The 20572-nt window shown below is 36.7% G+C and overlaps 1 protein-coding gene across 1 annotated transcript; it reads left to right on the top strand.

The window, feature by feature from the left end:
• Positions 1–3107: 3107 nt before the first annotated feature.
• Positions 3108–20282, top strand: mamdc2b (MAM domain containing 2b). The gene is made up of 14 exons (XM_081353531.1): positions 3108–3267; positions 3345–3449; positions 4989–5239; positions 6221–6305; positions 6695–6802; positions 7745–8028; positions 13357–13450; positions 13532–13675; positions 13812–14077; positions 14741–14834; positions 14931–15086; positions 18717–18976; positions 19766–19850; positions 19945–20282. Exons 1-14 carry the CDS (start codon positions 3237–3239, stop codon positions 20019–20021), a joined length of 2040 nt encoding a protein of 679 aa, XP_081209657.1. The 5' UTR covers positions 3108–3236; the 3' UTR covers positions 20022–20282.
• The last annotated feature ends 290 nt before the right edge of the window (positions 20283–20572 follow it).

Raw genomic sequence — 20572 nt, 5'->3', positions numbered from 1 at the left:
ATAAAACGGTATATATTTTTATAATTGTCACCGAACATTTCATGCTTCCACTCATGTGACGTTCTGGGAAAGCCTATAAAGAGTTGCTCGATGTCAGAAAGCAGCAGGCCATCAAGACCCTTTGGGAACATACACATCTTCAAATCAAAAAATGTTTGATACAATGCACGGATTCACTCGTTCACTTCATTACTGTAGCCGCATAGCAAATATTTTATTCTGTTTATGAAATATGAAATATGCTGCAGGTGGCACTAGTAAACAATACTGGATAAAAATGTTACACACATAGGCCTACTGCTCACACGGGAATTGTTTTATATCCAGCTGTAGGGCTAAATATTTGAAGTAAATGGTACTGTCTTGTTTTGTTTAGTATTTAATAAATAGCTTGCTTTGACATTTTTCTTCAAAAAGTATTCTTTTATATCTTCTACCATTCTCAGATGAGGATTGTGGCTTACATGTGGAACACAGATGAGTTTGGTTTTATCATTTACTGTAGACCACTTTGACCTCAGCAAAAGCAGCTGTCTGTTAGCACTTAGCAGCCACAGGTCTGGTCACGCAAACCTGTGTATGTTTGCTGAAGCATTAATTCCTGTATCAACAATGTGTATGCAGAGGGAGGAACACAAAACCTGACCTAATTTGACACAAATGTCAATTCTGAAATCAGTGATGGCGTATTCAGTTAATTCCCAGAGGAACTTCTTCATGTGGTCAAGAATCCCACCCATCCGCTGAGTTCAGATAACCCGACATCCAGCATCCTCTGGCTCTGTCACATTCTGCCGGCATTACACATTTGTATCATGTTTCCAAACTGTGTTCGTGGACCACATTGTGTGACTTCAGCCTCTAATTATTTATGGTTTGACCCGTAACACACAACGGTGTGGCTTCACCCTCTAATTGTAAAAGAGTGTGTGGAATGGGGAACATTGTTCCAAGTTCAGTTCTTACAGATCTTAAAAACATAAACATTTTTGTGAAATGAAATTGCACAGAATTTAAAAACAAAACATTAGGAAAAAATAACCTAATAACACTGATTAAGTGTACAATGTCATTTTTTAAAATGTTTAAAAAAAATAAAATTTCAGACATAACTCAGTAATTATTTCTATTTCAATAAAATAAAAAAAATCAATTTTAATAATTCAGTGAAATCACAACAACCCAAAAATTGCATGTTATAAATAAACCCCATATGTTGTAAAATGTTAGTTGTATGCTTCATCACATATGAAAGCTTTTCCAAAAGAATCTTTCCCTTAATCCATTCCCTGCTTTCATAATGTTCCTGCCTTGTTGAAGAAAAGAGAGTTAAAAATATCTAGCAAAAAAATGTATAGATAAATTGTAAAGTCACCATGAAATTAAAATGGACAATTCTTGTTTTCATGGAATATTGCAGTGTTTATTATAAATGAATTTTCATGTGTCCTCATAATCCCCTCCCTCTTGCAGCATCTCTTCTCTGATGATGTGTTCACTGGGCGGAGAAACCTGTCACTCAAATTAGATCCACCAATAGCAAACCACAACCTTCCAATCAATTCCCCACGGACAAAATCAAGCCCCGCCCTTCATTGGTTTTTGTTCCAGAAGCCGTTTCACTCGGATACACGTCACAATAGGGAAGAAAAGACTATCACGACTTCAGTTTCATGCCGACTTTAAATGAAACACACCTTCATGATTATTCCAAACTCATTTCTTGCACTGTACAGTGATCTCTGATTTTCGGCATAATTTGTCAGTCTGATAAAAAACTAAATGTTTTTTTAAATTGTGTTTAATAGCCAAATTCCTGGTCAAGAACTGCACTACCCATTATCCACCAATCAGAGAAGGCTGCGTTACCATGGAAACTGAAGTGATGACAGAAGAGCTAGAATAGAAAAAGGATGAAAAAAAATAAATACTGGACCACTGATCTATATAGAGAATAATACATTTTACAGATCAGATCCTTTTCACATGTCCGGGCCTCTCGGAAGCAGAAGTCACCATTGTTGGGTGAATGGGAGACAAAAGCAAATATCATTTTTGTATTCCCATTTGCTCCAATAGCAAAAGAAAAAAAAATACATGGCATTTCCTCATCATTCCAAAAGAGGGGAAAAAGAGAAATTGATAACGGCAGTCAGAGGAGAGAAAAATGTCAAATTGGCCATCACTCCCTCAGGAGTATTAAAAACACCCTTGTAGCAGCTTTTATTTTTTGCCAAGGAAATATAACACAAAATATAGATTTATAAATGTATATTAATAAAAAAAAGGAAAATATGAAAAACGCATCTTTAGAGTCTGTAAAAAGTGTCCATTGGAAATAAAGGCAGCCAGAAAAGTGACTTGATATATTAAAATAGGCTTTTTCATTCGGTGTCAAGCGGACAGAATGTATAATAATGTCTCATAAGATCACGGAACGGAAGTTGTGATAGTCTTTTCTTCCCTATTGTCACGAATGTATATCCGAGTGAAACGGCTTCTGGAACAAGAACAAATTGGAACTGATGTTGTCCGTGGAGAATTGATTGGATGGTTGTGGTTTGCTATTGGTGGATCTCATGTGAGTGACAGGTAGCTCCGCCCTCTCGCCAGTAAACACATCATCAGAGAAGAGGAGAGATGTTGCTGAAAGAGGAAGTTATTTTGATTAAAGATTATGAGGCACATGAATTTAAAAAAGTAATGGATAAACCATTTATAATAAATACTGCAATATTCCATAAACATTTTGATTTCATGGTGACAGATGTGCTCATATCATCAACAAATGTTGCATAACTAGAACACAGTTCTTACTGGATTCTTGCCTGAATAACAGGAGAAGAGGGAGATGTTGTGGTGCTCCAGATGGCACAGTACCAAAGTGGAAATACTTTACAAGAGACTGTCTGATTTCAAGATGTCACACATTCAAGAAAGAAAACAAAGGTCCATATGGATCAGATATGGATCAGATATGGATCAGATATGGATCTGATCTATGAAGGTGTTTGGAGGGAAACGGTCAGCAGGTCTGAGGTAAGGGAACCTCTGAATCTGGTCAACATTACTGAACCCCTCTCCCTTCTTCCCTCCCTTTTTCTTCTCCAGCAGCAGCCAGACAGAAGGATCACATCTGAGCGTCAGTTAAACGCTGGAAAGAAGGGCAGGATGAGAGAGTGAAGTCTCGAAACGGGTCTTATTTCATCTCTGCAGGACGAACCTTAGGAGAGAAGATGCTTTCTTTCTACGTTCTGAGCTTGATTGGTGAGGACTTGGTTTGATTGGTTGTCATGTCCATCATTGTACGTGCATAAGGCTGTGTTTGTGCTCTTTTCTCTCAGTGACAGCTAAAGCAGAGCTTTTGCCAGGCTCCTGTAGCTTTCGGGAGAGCATATGTGACTATATGTCCGACCCAGGCTTCCTCAGCTGGACTCTCGACTCGTCCGGTGAGTTTCAGCAGATCTATGAACATGATCGCAGTGCATTTTTTAATCATTTGATGCCAAGTTCACCATTACATGAGTGGATGATATGTGACCCTGGACCACAAAATCAGTCACATGCGTCACAATTTAGAGATTTATACATCATATTAAAGCTGAATAAATAAGCTTTCCATTGATGTATGGTTTGTTAGGATAGGACAATATTGGCCGGGATACAACTATTTGAACATCTGGAGTCTGAGGGTGCCGAGAAATCGAGACATTGAGAAAATTGCCTTTAAAGTGGGCCATTTCTGTTTGAGCTTGTGCTGCATTCACTCACAAAAATAAATGTTTTTATATATTTACGGTAGAAAATGTACAAATTATCTTCATGGAACATGATCTTTACTTAATATCCTAATGATTTTTGGCATAAAAGAAAAATTGAGAATTTTGACCCATACAATCTATTATTGGCTGTTGCCACAAATATACCCGTGTGACATGCGACTGGTTTTGAGGTCCAGGGTTACATATCTGATTATTCTGTTTATGAGTCAATGGCATTTTTAGCAGGTCTATTAATCTATGAAAAATACAGTAAAAATTACATTTTAAACATACAACTTCTGTTTTCAGTTTTTTTTATTTCTGAATTGATGTTCACTTTGATCATTTTAGGGCATAAAGTAAAAAAAAAAAAAAAAGCGGTGCATCTGTCCTGATATCATAATGCAGAAGAATAGGAATCTTGAAAACAAAATGTTATTGAGTAGTTTAGCATTATCATTATTATTTTACTATAGAAAAATCTAAATAGGCAGTGAAGCAGTTATGGTCAAATTATTTTAAAATGTTAATACATTTTATATGAACTGGTGTTGTGTGGAAATGAGCTGTATAGAAATTCTTCAAAAATTCTCATTTTCTCTTGTCCAAGACACACACACACACACACACACAAACACATTATATATATATATATATATATGGTAGGGTAGGCAATAAATACATATACAGAATTGTATTTTTTGGGTGAACTAACCCTTTAAGACCACTTTTAGGCTTGTGAAAAGCAATGTTTCACATGGTTTATTCCAAATAGAGTTTGACATTGTGTTCAAAGTTAAAAAAATATGTGAACTTCATGCATTGAAAGCCCAGAAAAAGTGAAGAAATCGTGTTTAGTGAGGCACATCTGGATGCAGTGGCCTCAATGTTTACGGCATCTGGAGATAGTGAAATAGCACATTATTGGATTGGGCAATTGTTGTGTTTAAACGTGGCATGAATCGCATTTCCGCACTCCCACTGGATCATTTGCTTTTGATTTAAGAAGAGGAAATTAAGAAGAAATGTAAGGATTAAATACAAATGTGGAGAAAATAGAAGCCCATGCCGACATGTGACACTTGACGGATGTATTTTAGCATTTCAGTCATGAAACAATAGTTTGGTTGTTAAGTGGTCTGTCACTGCTAAAAAAAACCAATTTGCTTTCTCAGCTGTACACACAAACTCTTGCCATGAATGTTGTTTTCCTTCCGCTTCACTCAGGACACTTCATCACAGTTGAGGAGCGCGTCCAGGAGGACCAGGGGAAGGCGGTTCTTTTGGGTCCAGATGTGGATCAGCAGGACTGGAGCTGTTTCAGGATGGTGTATCAGGTCACAGCCGGCGCTTCCCTGCAGGTGCAGAAGCGCACAGACGGAGAGAGTTTCGATCAGGTGCTCTGGACGACCCAAACCCCGTCTGACAGCTGGCTCATCGCCAGCATTGACCTTCAGAACTCTACCGAAACATTTAAGGTGAGAGCTGTTGATACCCAGCTAACAGAGGATGGTCTCAGCTAAGGTTGTGGCAAGGTTATGAACGAACATTCTTTTTTCTGAAATATTTTAGTTGGATGGTCATCTAACATTTTTTAAATGTTTCTACTGGTTTTACAATGTTTAGAGAACATTCAAAAGTAACATTCCCATTATGTTTGCAAAATGATCAAATGGAATGTTTCCTTAAAGGTAGGGTGGGCGATTTTGGAAAAGCTAGCAATAGCAAGCTAGCTTTGAAAGCATAAGATCCAAACATTTCCAAAGCCACACCTCCTTAAAAACACATGAACGCACAGTCGCACACAGCAGAGTCTGCAAAGCATTATCATTCATTTTGGCGTTGATAGCGTTGACATAGAAACAGATAAATCCGAGTCTGAGGGTTGCCATCTCGTAATTACGGTTATGACATTGCGTGAACGCAGCATAAGCTCATTGTTTTGGTTCAGGAGGAAGTGTATAAGTTGGCTACTGTTTGTTTGTGGCGCTCGGTGACTGACGTCTGTCTACAACTCTGCACAGCCTTACTGAACGCGCTGATGACTGTGTGGAAGCATGCAAATGCACATGTTAACAGGCAGGTAGGACATCCTTTCATTCGGACCGAATGCAATGATTGGATGAACATTTACTGGTCCTAAGACTTCCACAGAAGATACTGTATATGTACATTTTTAATATTTAGGCCACTTCTATTATTGATTGCTATCAGGATTTAAAGAGTTTCAACCAGTATAACAAAATGTGTCTATAAAAAAATTGCCTACTCTACCTTTAATGTTCACATAACCAAAAAAAAAAAAAAACTGGATGTTTTGACTGTTCAGAGACCATTCAGAAATAACATTTTCAGAACTTTGCTAAAAACATATTTTTATTAACTGGCCTACTCTAGATTTGCTGATGTATGTATTATTGTCATGTGAGAATAATGACAAGTTCGCTCCACATTTGTAGATCGTCATTGAAGGCAGACTAGGAGAAGGAGAAGGCAGCAGCGTGTCCATCTATGAGATAAAGATCTCTGACAAATACTGTATAGGTTAGTGCTCTCTTAACTTGGGCCACTAAACGGCATGTTAGATTCAGCCCAGCAACCTTTCACTTTGCTTATTTATAACATTAACAATGTAATGCCAAAATCAGGGCCAACCACATGAAAAGAACTATTAATCACGGAAAAAAGATGCTGTTCTTTCTTAACGATGTTTTGATGGCTATTCGGGTCCAGCCCGTGTGCACATTCCTGGGGCAAATGAAAATATTTTAAACGAACCCAGATTTCTTTTGCTCAGTTCTTATGTTAGTCAGCATTGTGCTCCTCCAATGTTATTGCCCTAAAAGGCTTGCAGAGCTAGAGGGCTTCAAAACTAGGTATTGACATTTTCATGAAAAATAATTACTCCTTTTTTTGGTCATGTGACCCCAAAGAGTGTGACTTTGAAGAAGCTCACCTGTGCGGATACACAAACCAGAGGAACAGATATATGAACTGGCGTGTGGGACGATCAGATGACGCTACACTGACAGATGGAACGGGTTAGTCTGCTTTATCATATATGACATGAAAAAAGATTTAGCCTCAAAATCTTATTCAATGTAAAAAAAAATCTTGTATAATGTATAATAGGACTTGTATAATCTTAGACGACATGGAAAATGTTCTATAATTTTTTGTTGTAATCTTGAATAATACAAAAAATCTATGTATAATATCTATATTATTATACAAATCATAAACAATTTTTGCGATTTAAAAATAAATTGTCTTATGTGTAAATCTTAAATTGTTTATGATTTATATAATAATATACGTGTATAATGAAAACAAATATATACAGTAATCTTATGCAATTGTATCTGTATTTAATTTTATTCATATTCTATGATACAATTAATTACAAAAAAAATTTTATAAGTTGTATAATTTTACACAATACAAATATATATATATATTCAAAAAAGTTTTTCATATCAAAAAGTTTATCAAAAGTTACATAATCTTATACGATTTGAAAAATATAAAAATCTATTATTTTTTATAATCATGTACAATAGAAAATTTGTATGAAAGCTTTTCAGCATATAATTTCTAACCTGTATAATTTAAAACAAATATATCGTATAATACAAAAAATATACAATTTTATAGGTATTGAATGTAATACTTATTCTATGATATTTATACTATATGAAATTTATACAATTAAAAAAATCTTATACAGAAAAGTGTTATGGTATAGTGTAATGTGATTAGATTTTTTATATAATATACACGCTAAAATTATCTTTAAAAGTTTTATTTTATGAACAAAATTTTGTACCCTAATGGATAACGTTGTATCGCATAATCTTGTACAGTTTGACGGCATTATTACACACTTTAGACAGTCATACATGAAAGACATCCTGTTACCGTAAAATCTGGATTTTCCTGATACCGAGGTTCAGCCAGTCATGCCCTTTTATTGATCTGCACAGGTCAGTACATGTATGTGGACTCCACTGACACTAAAAGCTTCCAGGAGGTGGCCGAGCTGGTGTCTCCAATGACCACAGTGCCCATGTCGGGCTGCTTGAGCTTCCAGTACCAGCAGGATCACGCTGGGGACCATCTGTTCTCCCTCTTCAGCAGGGATCAGGCGGGACAATATCAGGAGCTGTGGAGAGCCGACCTACCTGGAAACAAGCACGTGGACTGGAGTCCAGAAGCCAGGGTCTGGATACCTGTACAAGTGGACCTGAAAGCTCCATATCCTATTGAGGTAACACAAATAAACCACATCATGCTGGTTCATGCACATCAAAAACTCCTATTATTGTGGGAAAATCTATTCCAGATGCAACCACCACCAAGGCACATAAAAATAAAACTGACTGGCTGTTTTACACCAGGCAAACAGTCTCTTCCTGGATAAGAGTTTTAGGCCAGAATAAGCTGCCAAATTGCTGTTAGCTGTAACCTAAGGAATACAAGTGGGTGTGTGGTTTTATTGATGCTGTTCCTGAAGGATGTCCCAGGAAAACATTTGGGTTTTAAAGAAAATACCCAGCTAAAAAATGCTGAAGAATGTTTTGCTAACGTTCCCATTAAAGGAGTGGTTCACTTTACAATGAAAGTTAGCCCATGATTTACTCACCCTCAAGCCATCCTACATGTAGGTGTATATGACTTTCTTCTCTCAGATGAATACAATATGAGTTATATAAAAAAATGTCCTGGCTCTTCCAAGCTTTATAATGGCAGTGAATTGCAACCAGATGCACTTTTATGATGGATAAAATGCGCTTTTATGATGGATTGATGCACTTTTATGATGGATAGATGCACTTTTATGATGGATAAATGCGCTTTCATGATGGATAAATGCGCTTTCATGATGGATAGATGCGCTTTTATGATGGATTGATGCACTTTTATGATGGATAGATGCACTTTTATGATGGATAGATGCACTTTTATGATGGATAGATGCACTTTTATGATGGATAAATGCGCTTTCATGATGGATAGATGCGCTTTTATGATGGATTGATGCACTTTTATGATGGATAGATGCACTTTTATGATGGATAAAATGCGCTTTTATGATGGATAGATGCACTTTTATGATGGATAGATGCACTTTTATGATGGATAGATGCACTTTTATGATGGATAAATGTGCTTTTATGATGGATAAATGTGCTTTTATGATGGATAAAATGCGCTTTTATGATGGATAGATGCATTTTTATCATGGATAGATGCACTTTTATGATGGATAGATGCACTTTTATGATGGATAGATGCACTTTTATGATGGATAAATGTGCTTTTATGATGGATAAATGTGCTTTTATGATGGATAAAATGCGCTTTTATGATGGATAGATGCATTTTTATCATGGATAGATGCACTTTTATGATGGACAGATGCGCTTTTATGATGGATTGATGCACTTTTATGATGGACAGATACACTTTTATGATGGACAGATGCGCTTTTATGAAGGATAGATGCACTTTTATGATGGATTGATGCACTTTTATGATGGACAGATGCGCTTTTATGATGGATAGATGCACTTTTATGATGGACAGATGCGCTTTTATGATGGATAAATGCACTTTTTTGATGGATAGATGCACTTTTATCATGGATAGATGCACTTTTATGATGGATAGATGCACTTTTATGATGGATAAATGTGCTTTTATGATGGATAAAATGCGCTTTTATGATGGATAGATGCATTTTTATCATGGATAGATGCACTTTTATGATGGATAGATGCACTTTTATGATGGATAAATGTGCTTTTATGATGGATAAATGTGCTTTTATGATGGATAAAATGCGCTTTTATGATGGATAGATGCATTTTTATCATGGATAGATGCACTTTTATGATGGATAGATGCACTTTTATGATGGATAGATGCACTTTTATGATGGATAAATGTGCTTTTATGATGGATAAATGTGCTTTTATGATGGATAAAATGCGCTTTTATGATGGATAGATGCATTTTTATCATGGATAGATGCACTTTTATGATGGACAGATGCGCTTTTATGATGGATTGATGCACTTTTATGATGGACAGATACACTTTTATGATGGACAGATGCGCTTTTATGATGGATAGATGCACTTATATGATGGACAGATACACTTTTATGATGGACAGATGCGCTTTTATGATGGATAGATGCACTTTTATGATGGACAGATGCGCTTTTATGATGGATAAATGCACTTTTTTGATGGATAGATGCACTTTTATCATGGATAGATGCACTTTTATGATGGATAGATGCACTTTTATGATGGATAAATGTGCTTTTATGATGGATAAATGTGCTTTTATGATGGATAAAATGCGCTTTTATGATGGATAGATGCATTTTTATCATGGATAGATGCACTTTTATGATGGACAGATGCGCTTTTATGATGGATTGATGCACTTTTATGATGGACAGATACACTTTTATGATGGACAGATGCGCTTTTATGAAGGATAGATGCACTTTTATGATGGATTGATGCACTTTTATGATGGACAGATGCGCTTTTATGATGGATAGATGCACTTATATGATGGACAGATACACTTTTATGATGGACAGATGCGCTTTTATGATGGATAGATGCACTTTTATGATGGACAGATGCGCTTTTATGATGGACAGATACACTTTTATGATGGACAGATGCGCTTTTATGATGGATAGATGCACTTTTATGATGGATTGATGCACTTTTATGATGGACAGATGCGCTTTTATGATGGATAGATGCACTTATATGATGGATAATGATGGATATATGCGCTTTTATGATGGATAGATGCACTTTTATGATGCATAGATGCACTTTTATGATGGATAGATGCGCTTTTATGATGGACAGATGCACTTTTATGATGGACAGATGCACTTTTATGATGGATTGATGCACTTTTATGATGGATTGATGCACTTTTATGATGGACAGATGCACTTTTATGATGGATAGATGCACTTTTATGATGGATAAATGCACTTTTATGATGGATAATGATGGATAGATGCGCTTTTATGATGGACAGATGCACTTTTATGATGGACAGATGCGCTTTTATGATGATAATGATGGATAGATGCACTTTTATGATGGACATATGCAGTTTTATGATGGATAGATGCACTTTTATGATGGATTGATGCACTTTTATGATGATTGATGCACTTTTATGATGGATTGATGCACTTTTATGATGGATAGATGCACTTTTATGATGATAGATGCACTTTTATGATGGATAAAATGCGCTTTTATGATGGATAGATGCGCTTTTATGATGGATTGATGCACTTTTATGATGGATAGATGCACTTTTATGATGGATAGATGCGCTTTTATGATGGATAAAATGCGCTTTTATGATGGATAGATGCATTTTTATCATGGATAGATGCACTTTTATGATGGACAGATGCGCTTTTATGATGGATTGATGCACTTTTATGATGGACAGATACACTTTTATGATGGACAGATGCGCTTTTATGATGGATTGATGCACTTTTATGATGGACAGATACACTTTTATGATGGACAGATGCGCTTTTATGATGGATAGATGCACTTTTATGATGGATTGATGCACTTTTATGATGGACAGATGCGCTTTTATGATGGACAGATGCGCTTTTATGATGGACAGATACACTTTTATGATGGACAGATGCGCTTTTATGATGGATAGATGCACTTTTATGATGGATTGATGCACTTTTATGATGGACAGATGCGCTTTTATGATGGATAGATGCACTTATATGATGGATAATGATGGATATATGCGCTTTTATGATGGATAGATGCACTTTTATGATGCATAGATGCACTTTTATGATGGATAGATGCACTTTTATGATGGATAGATGCGCTTTTATGATGGATAGATGCACTTTTATGATGGACAGATGCACTTTTATGATGGATTGATGCACTTTTATGATGGACAGATGCGCTTTTATGATGGATAGATGCACTTTTATGATGGATAAATGCACTTTTATGATGGATAATGATGGATAGATGCGCTTTTATGATGACAGATGCACTTTTATGATGGACAGATGCGCTTTTATGATGATAATGATGGATAGATGCGCTTTTATGATGGACATATGCAGTTTTATGATGGATAGATGCACTTTTATGATGGATTGATGCACTTTTATGATGATTGATGCACTTTTATGATGGATTGATGCACTTTTATGATGGACAGATGCACTTTTATGATGGATAAATGCACTTTTTTGATGGATAGATGCACTTTTATCATGGATAGATGCACTTTTATGATGGATAGATGCACTTTTATGATGGATAAATGTGCTTTTATGATGGATAAATGTGCTTTTATGATGGATAGATGCGCTTTTATTTATGATGGATAAATGCGCTTTTATGATGGCCAGATGCAGTTTTATCATGGATAGATGCGCTTTTATGATGGATAAATGTGATTTTATGATGGATAAATGTGCTTTTATGATGGATAGATGCGCTTTTATGATGGATAAATGCACTTTTATGATGGACAGATGCGCTTTTATGATGGCCAGATGCAGTTTTATGATGGATAGATGCGCTTTTATTTATGATGGATAAATGCGCTTTTATGACGGACAGATGCGCTTTTATGATGGCCAGATGCAGTTTTATGATGGATAGATGCACTTTTATGATGGATAAATGTGCTTTTATGATGGATAAATGTGCTTTTATGATGGATAGATGCGCTTTTATTTATGATGGATAAATGCGCTTTTATGATGGATAGATGCGCTTTTATGATGATAGATGTACTTTTATGATGGATAGATGCGCTTTTATGATGGATAGATGCACTTTTATGATGGATAGATGCGCTTTTATGATGGATAGATGCACTTTTATGATGGATAGATGCGCTTTTATGATGGACAGATGCAGTTTTATGATGGATAGATGCAGTTTTATGGACTTCAACAGAAACAGTCATTCACTGCCATTATAAAGCTTGGAAGAGCCAGGACATTTATTAATATATCTCCGATTGTATTCGTCTGAAAGAAGAATGTCATATACACCTAGGATGGCTTAATTACCGTTATGTGTCCGACGTTGTAAAAAGCGATACCATTGTGCAGCGTTTACCTCAGTAAGTGGCAGAGTGGATCTCTGAGCTGGTGGTGTGAGTGGAGGCTAATTAGCATATTCATAGTTATATGGATTCATGGAAATGAGGAAAGGCTGTAGAGTTACATTCAAGCTATTGTAAGGCATGAAGAATCATTTTCACAGGAAAAAACTTTGAAATATGTCATTTTGGTGATCAAAGATAAGTTTTAAGGCATACAATTATTGACTACAAGGGGACTTAAACATTTTTTCAGTGTTTTAAGACATGAAATTAAATGTAATTAGACTTTATATTTAATTTTAAATCCTTTAAATAATTTTAAATGTTCAGTTTATCATGATTTAATTGTTGAACATAATAATTTATCACACTACATGTACAATTGACAACCCTAGCCTTTACATGTGTGTGTATATCCTACCAGTTGGTGTTTGAGGGGGCGTTCAACAGTCCTCATGGAGGATACGTGCTTCTCGATGACATTTCCTTCTCTCCAGAGTTCTGTCATGCAGGCACAGGTATGTTTGAACACCTCAAAGCTCAATTCAATACCCCAATACCCAATTCCTACATGACCACTTAAAAATATGTTTTCACAGAGCCAACATTTGATCCATCTATTGCAAACTGTGACTTTGAGTCAGGATATTGTCAGTATGTCCAGACAAGTGATGGGGGAGTGTGGAGGAGAGTGTCTGTCAAGCCCAACATCTACAGCGCTGGAGACCATTCGACAGGAGCAGGTACAGGCACTTATAATCTTCAAAGGTCTGAGGTCAGTAATATATATATAAAATGACATTGTATATAAAATACATTAATGATTAAGACATTGTAAAGCATGAAAAGTGCTAAAATATAGTTGTACTTTCTGAACAGGATCCTTTTTGCTGGCAAACTCTCGCTCCAGTTTACAGTCTGGATACATCAGCCGTTTGTTTGGCCCGCCAATGCCAGCGAATCAGAAATACTGCCTGAAGTTCTTCTACTCCCTCCGAGGTCTTAGTGAAACAGATCAAGTCCTCTCAGCGTATCTGTATTACAGAGACGGCACTAAACAAGAGCAAATATGGAGCCAGAATGAGAAGATAAGAAATGTTTGGATTGCAGTTGAACTGACCATTCAAAGTCAGAAGAATGCTCAGGTAAGATACGTCTTTAGTTCACCTCTCTTGCTATTGCTTGTCTACTTGCTATATGTATTTTAAAAAGATATATCGTCAGCATGTAAACGCTAACTGCAAAGCTAACAGATATGGACTACAAACTGTGCGCTAAAGTCAGTCAAAATTATTTTTCCACCAAATCAAACATAATGAGACATGCAAGACATCAGTCTCTGAAGATGGCGTCATGACATACACATATTGGTTGATGGATTTATCTTGTGAAAAAGAAGTGCACTAAATTGTATTGAATGTGCACTTGTAGTGTGCTTCAAATCTTAAAAGTATATTTTTATATTACTAACTATTTCACAGGGTCTTTAAGAGACATGCAGATTCTCAGACACACTTTTGGCCCACTGCTCTAGCATCTGTTAGCAAGACATGGGTTTATGCCTCACATGACTTTTATTACAGCAAGATCCAGATTTAGAGAAATAAACCTTTATAACATCTGGAAAAATAAGACGGTCTGAGAGGATCATTCATTCTGTCCACTGACCCATACCATGAGTTTTGCTTTATACTTTTTAAATATTATGTACCGGTATTTAATTGTAGATGTACACTGTATTTATTTTCGGATTTGTTATTTTATTGTTAATCTTAATTCTGTGGTTTTTCTACATCTGGGTGATGAAGGTGGTTTTCATCAGCACATGCAAAAATGTTTGGAGTTGTGGTTCTGTTGGTCTCGATGACATTGAGGTCACCCTTGGGGATTGCGCACTGTTAGGTAAAAAAGCTTCATTTATTTATAAAACTCTGTGCATGGGAGTCATGAATCATCATTGTGAATCTTACAGTTGATTCCTTGAAATTTTTGTTACAGCATCTTCTCTGTCAGTCCCGTCTCACTGCGACTTTGAGACTGGTCTCTGTGGATACACTCAGGATAAGGAAGGAGACTCAGGCGACTGGATGCTGGCCAGAGGACCCACACCAACATCTTACACTGGGCCGAGAGGAGACCACACCACTGGACTGGGTGAGCCTCAAGCCATCCCTAAAAACCCTTTCCACACTCGTCACTTGCACTTGAAAAAATAAAGGTTGCAAAAGAGGGCTTTTCACATGTGAACTGCACACTGCAGTGATGCCATAGAAGAATTTTTTTTGGTTCTTAAAGTCCCCCTGTTGTGAAAATCAAGATTTTAATGTTGTTTTATATGTCTATATGGCGTTTTTAATATGCTTTAAGACAAATACAAATTCATAAGTCAACACCATTGCTGAGTATTTTCTCCTTAAAACAGCAGTGAATCAAAGACAGTCTCAAAAACACGGTTTGAAATTTGCATATTCGAGGCGGGGCTCATTTGCATATTCAAAGAATATACACTGCCGATTTTGCAGGTTTTCCCACTTAAAAAGCATGTAGAGGTCTGTAATTTTTTATCATAGGTACACTTCAACTGTGAGTGACGGAATCTAAAACAAAAATCCAGAAAATCACATTGGATGATTTTTAAATAATTAATTTGCATTTTATTGCATGACATAAGTATTTGATCACCTACCAACCAGTAAGAATTCCGGCTCTCACAGACCTGTTAGTTTTTCTTTAAGAAACCCTCCTGTTCTCCACTCATTACCTGTATTAACTGCACCTGTTTGAACTCGTTACCTGTATAAAAGACACCTGTCCACACACTCAATAAAACAGACTCCAACCTCTCCACAATGGCCAAGACCAGAGAGCTGTGTAAGGACATCAGGGATAAAATTGTAGACCTGCACAAGGCTGGGATGGGCTACAGGACAATAGGCAAGCAGCTTGGTGAGAAGGCAACAACTGTTGGTGCAATTATTAGAAAATGGAAGCAGTTCAAGATGATGGTCAATCTCCTTCGGTCTGCGGCACCATGCAAGATCTCACCTCGTGGGGCATCAATGATCATGAGGAAGGTGAGGGATCAGCCAAGAACTACACGGCAGGACCTGGTCAATGACCTGAAGAGAGCTGGGACCAAAGTCTCAAAGACAACCATTAGTAACACACTACGCCGTCATGGATTAAAATCCTGCAGTGCACGCAAGGTCCCCCTGCTCAAGCCAGCGCATGTCCAGGCCCGTCTGAAGTTTGCCAATGACCATCTGGATGATCCAGAGGAGGAATAGGAGAAGGTCATGTGGTCTGATGAGACAAAAATAGAGCTTTTTGGTCTAAACTCCACTCGCCGCGTTTGGAGGAAGAAGAAGGATGAGTACCATCCCAAGAACACCATCCCACCGTGAAGCATGGAGGTGGAAACATCATTCTTTGGGGATGCTTTTCTGCAAAGGGGACAGGACGACTGCACCGTACTGAGGGGAGGATGGATGGGGCCATGTATCGCGAGATCTTGGCCAACAATCTCCTTCCCTCAGTAAGAGCATTGAAGATGGGTCGTGGCTGGGTCTTCCAGCATGACAACGACCCGAAACACACAGCCAGGGCAACTAAGGAGTGGCTCCGTGAGAAGCATATCAAGGTCCTGGAGTGGCCTAGCCAGTCTCCAGACCTGAACCCAATAGAAAATCTTTGGAGGGAGCTGAAAGTCCATATTGCCAAGCGACAGCACCGAAACCTGAAGGATCTGGAGAAGGTCTGTATGGAGGAGTGGGCCGAAATCCCTGCTGCAGTGTGTGCAAACCTGGTCAAGAACTACAGGAAAAGTATGATCTCTGTAATGGCAAACAAAGGTTTCTGTACCAAATATTAAGTTCTGCTTTTCTGATGTATCAAATACTTATGTCATGCAATAAAATGCAAATTAATTACTTAAAAATCATACAATGTGATTTTCTGGATTTTTGTTTTAGATTCCGTCACTCACAGTTGAAGAGTACCTATGATAAAAATTACAGACGTCTACATGCTTTGTAAGTGGGAAAACCTACAAAATCGGCAGTGTATCAAATACTTGTTCTCCCCACTGTATATACTAAATGAGGCAAGAGTGTAGAGTTACATTCAAGCTATTTTAAGGCATGAAGAATTTGTTTTCAAGGAAAAAACTTTTAATGTATGTCATTTCGAACCATGTTTTCTTAGTGTGAAGAACATTTTAAAAGTCTAAAGAACAATAAAGAACCTTTTGTGCAGTGAAAAGGTTCCATGGATGTTGAAGGTTCTTCAGAGTGTGCAATAAAATATTGTTCTAATTTAATGTAAAACCTGAAATTTTACTTTTACTTTATTTCAAATCATGAAATGTGTTTGTAAAGTTGTCTAAATCATCCTTTTGAGGTGGGACTACTTTCTTGGCGGATGCTGATCACGCTCCATGTGAACATTACTTTGCAGATAGTTACAGTATGTCATAGATTCTCACATGTGAAAGTTATCAGGCGTACCGGCTTTACCTGCTCATGGCAAAAGTTTAAATGTTGGATGTACATGGTTTCAGTCTTGTGGCTAAGTACACTTTAGCATTCTTTTATAAAGAGTACTTATTATAGAATTAATATATACTTTATGGCCCAGTTTCACAGACAAGGCTTAGATCAAGCCAGGATAGACCTTAGTTCAATTGGGACATTTAAGTAGCTTTTATAAATGTGCCTTAGAAAAAAAAAACCTTACTGGTGTGCATCTTGAAACAAACCAATGGCACTGATATATTCTAAGATATGTCAGTGCAAGTTGCTTTCAGTTAAACCAGCTCAAACATGCATTTTAATCTGGGACTAGGCTGAAGCCTCGCCTGTGAAACCAGGAACAGTCTTGAGTGTGAACTGAACGTAATGTTTTCGGACACTTAATTGCATGTTATTTGCAATTAAATGAAAATGTATTATAGTTAAAATTTATATTAAATGCAATTAGTTGAACTTTAGGGTGACTTAAGTACATCTTTATATATAATTTCATAATTCTATTGTCTTGAAACATGGTTAAAGTGTACTGCTTTTCTGGTAAACAAAATGTACTTTAATATAATTTCTAATGAAACATTTAGGCCATGTATTTTTTAATTTATTTGTAACTACACATTTGCAATGTAGTGAATTTAAATATATATTTATTTTAAATGTAATATTGATTAACAGACTCATTACAAAGTGCACTTTTTAAGAAAGGGTCATGAAAGTGTACTCTCTGTAAGTCACATTATCACCCTGTTTGGACTGTTTGCAGTGTTTCCCGCCATTAGTTGTCACCTTAGTTACTAATTTGATCTATTATCATGTTCAGCTATGTCACCTGTTATCAGCTCTTTTTCTGTGTATTTAACTCCTGTGTTTTCAGTTCACCTTGGTCCGGTCTTGTCTATGCACGTCTAGGTATCGTCAGTGTGTGGTTGAGTGTACTTGCTTGTCATCTTGTGGAATTACCCTGTGGATATTATTCAATTCTGTTTGAACATTTCACCTTCATCTTCTTGTGTTTGCATGCAGAACAACCATGACAGGTACACTTAAGTGGCCTTTTATTTCCTTAAACCTGTATTATCTGCAAGTACAGTTTTAAAAAATATACTACAAGTGCACATTCAAGTACCTTGGCCTATCTATTTTTGTAAACATTATTTTTATTTATATAATGCAAACAGAGGGACACAACACAGTTATTTTCTGTGGTAATTAAATCTTACTGTACCTGAGACTGAGACGTACGTTTCTCTGCCGTTAGGTCATTATTTGCACATCGAGGCATCCGTGATGCTGCCCGGACACAACGCGCGCCTCTTCTCCAGCTCTCTGCGCGGCTCTAGAGAACCACAGTGCTTGCAGTTCTACTACCACATGTATGGATCAGGGATTGGCCAGCTGAGCGTTTACCTCCAGACGGGACAAGAAAATGAAGACAAATTATTGTGGACGAGCCACGGAGAACAGGGCATCTCCTGGCTCAGAGCATCAATAAACTACCAGTATGACCAACAACACCAGGTTAGTTGCATTAAACTGCATTCACAAGTTCACACTTACATATAATTAAATAGAGTAAAAGGTTATGTGTATTTGGCGTGTTGTCCGAGGGGAGGGATCTGAGCATGGCATTTGGCCCGAATTCAGAGGAACTCCCCCATAATTTATTAATTTTACCAAGAACTGCGTAAGCCCAACTATAATTGGTTGTGACCTGTGACCTTAGTTCATCCAAAAATGAAAATTCTGTCATTAATTACTCACTCTCATGTCGTTCCAAACCCGTAAGACGTTCGTTCATCTTCAGAACACAAATGAAGATGTTTTTAATGAAATCTTAGAGCTTTCTGTCCCTCCATTGACAGCTACGCAACTACCACTTTGACACTTCAAAAAGATCATAAAGAGATCGTAAAACTAATCCATATGAATTGAATGGTTTAGTCCAGATTTTCTGAAGGGACTCGATCACTTTATATGATTTTGACTATATAGCTCAATTCATATGGATTCGTTTTATGATCTCTTTATGAACTTTTTGAACCCTCAAAGTGTCAGTTGCGTCAATGGAGTGTCAGAAAGCTCTCAGATTTCATCAAAAAGATCTTCATTTGTGTTCTGAAGATGAACGAATGTCTTACGGGTTCGGAACGACATGAGGGTGAGTCATTTATGAAGGAATTTTCATTTTTGGGTGAATCTTTTATTTTTTTTTATTTTACATTTAAGAATTATTTTAAAAATGTTTAGTCAACATTGAATCAAAGCAATTTTCATTAATATATTATGTCTATTTGTCTGCATACTTAGATTGTGTTTGAAGCCACCAGGGGTGCATCAGTAAGGAGTGATATTGCAATCGATGATGTTATTTTTGAAAGGGGAATATGCAGAGGTATTCATGATAAGTTGGTCATCAAATAAATACGTTTTTCAGAATAAGTTACCATGAAAACCTTTTCATACTTTTCATTCTTTTATCCACACAGAATATGCTGATGACCACACCCCCCATCTGAGCCTTTCTGGAGATAATAATGATATTCAGTCAATGACTTTTAAATAAAGAGAGAAAGAAAAGAGTGTTGAAGAGAGAAAGCATAAACCATGTGGAGAGCAGTGTTCTGTGAGGATGAACGGGAAGGAGACGGCTGCATTATGACCATATCTGATCACCTGCAAACTTTTCTTGTGTATTTGACTTATGAACTATTGGTTCATTCCTGTTATGCAGTTCCTCATGTCTGTATCATATGTCTTAATACAGTGGATACATTGTTAAAGACTTAAACCATATAAGTCACCTAATAAAGGAAGCCCTTTTACAGATGTCTTATTTGCTTGTTTTAATTTGTACTTCAGGACATCAGCATGCAAATCTGGTGTGTTTTTTTTTTATGTAATTTAAAACTGAAAATTGAAGAGATTCCTATTTGAAGATGTGAATAAATGTTAGCCTTTCATTATACGTAAGGGTGTAATATGGACCATATCTGTTTATCATATTCTTTTGTAATAATGGCCGACTGACTGTGCATTAGCCTATCTTGCCTATTACACATCTACCGAAATACATAAATAAAAATAAAGTGACATGAAATATTAATGTGATTTATT

Source organism: Scardinius erythrophthalmus, assembly GCF_964197995.2.
Source record: "Scardinius erythrophthalmus genome assembly, chromosome: 23".
Taxonomy (NCBI): Eukaryota; Metazoa; Chordata; class Actinopteri; order Cypriniformes; family Leuciscidae; genus Scardinius; species Scardinius erythrophthalmus.
This window is presented reverse-complemented; position numbering and strand designations above follow the sequence as displayed.

Excerpts from the sequence above, each read along its gene's own strand:
- mamdc2b (XM_081353531.1), top strand. The coding sequence starts at position 3,237 with ATGCTTTCTTTCTACGTTCTGAGCTTGATTG. Across the intron at positions 13,676-13,811 it reads AGACCATTCGACAGGAGCAG|GATCCTTTTTGCTGGCAAAC; the intron begins GTACAGGCACTT and ends CTTTCTGAACAG. Across the intron at positions 18,977-19,765 it reads AGTATGACCAACAACACCAG|ATTGTGTTTGAAGCCACCAG; the intron begins GTTAGTTGCATT and ends CTGCATACTTAG.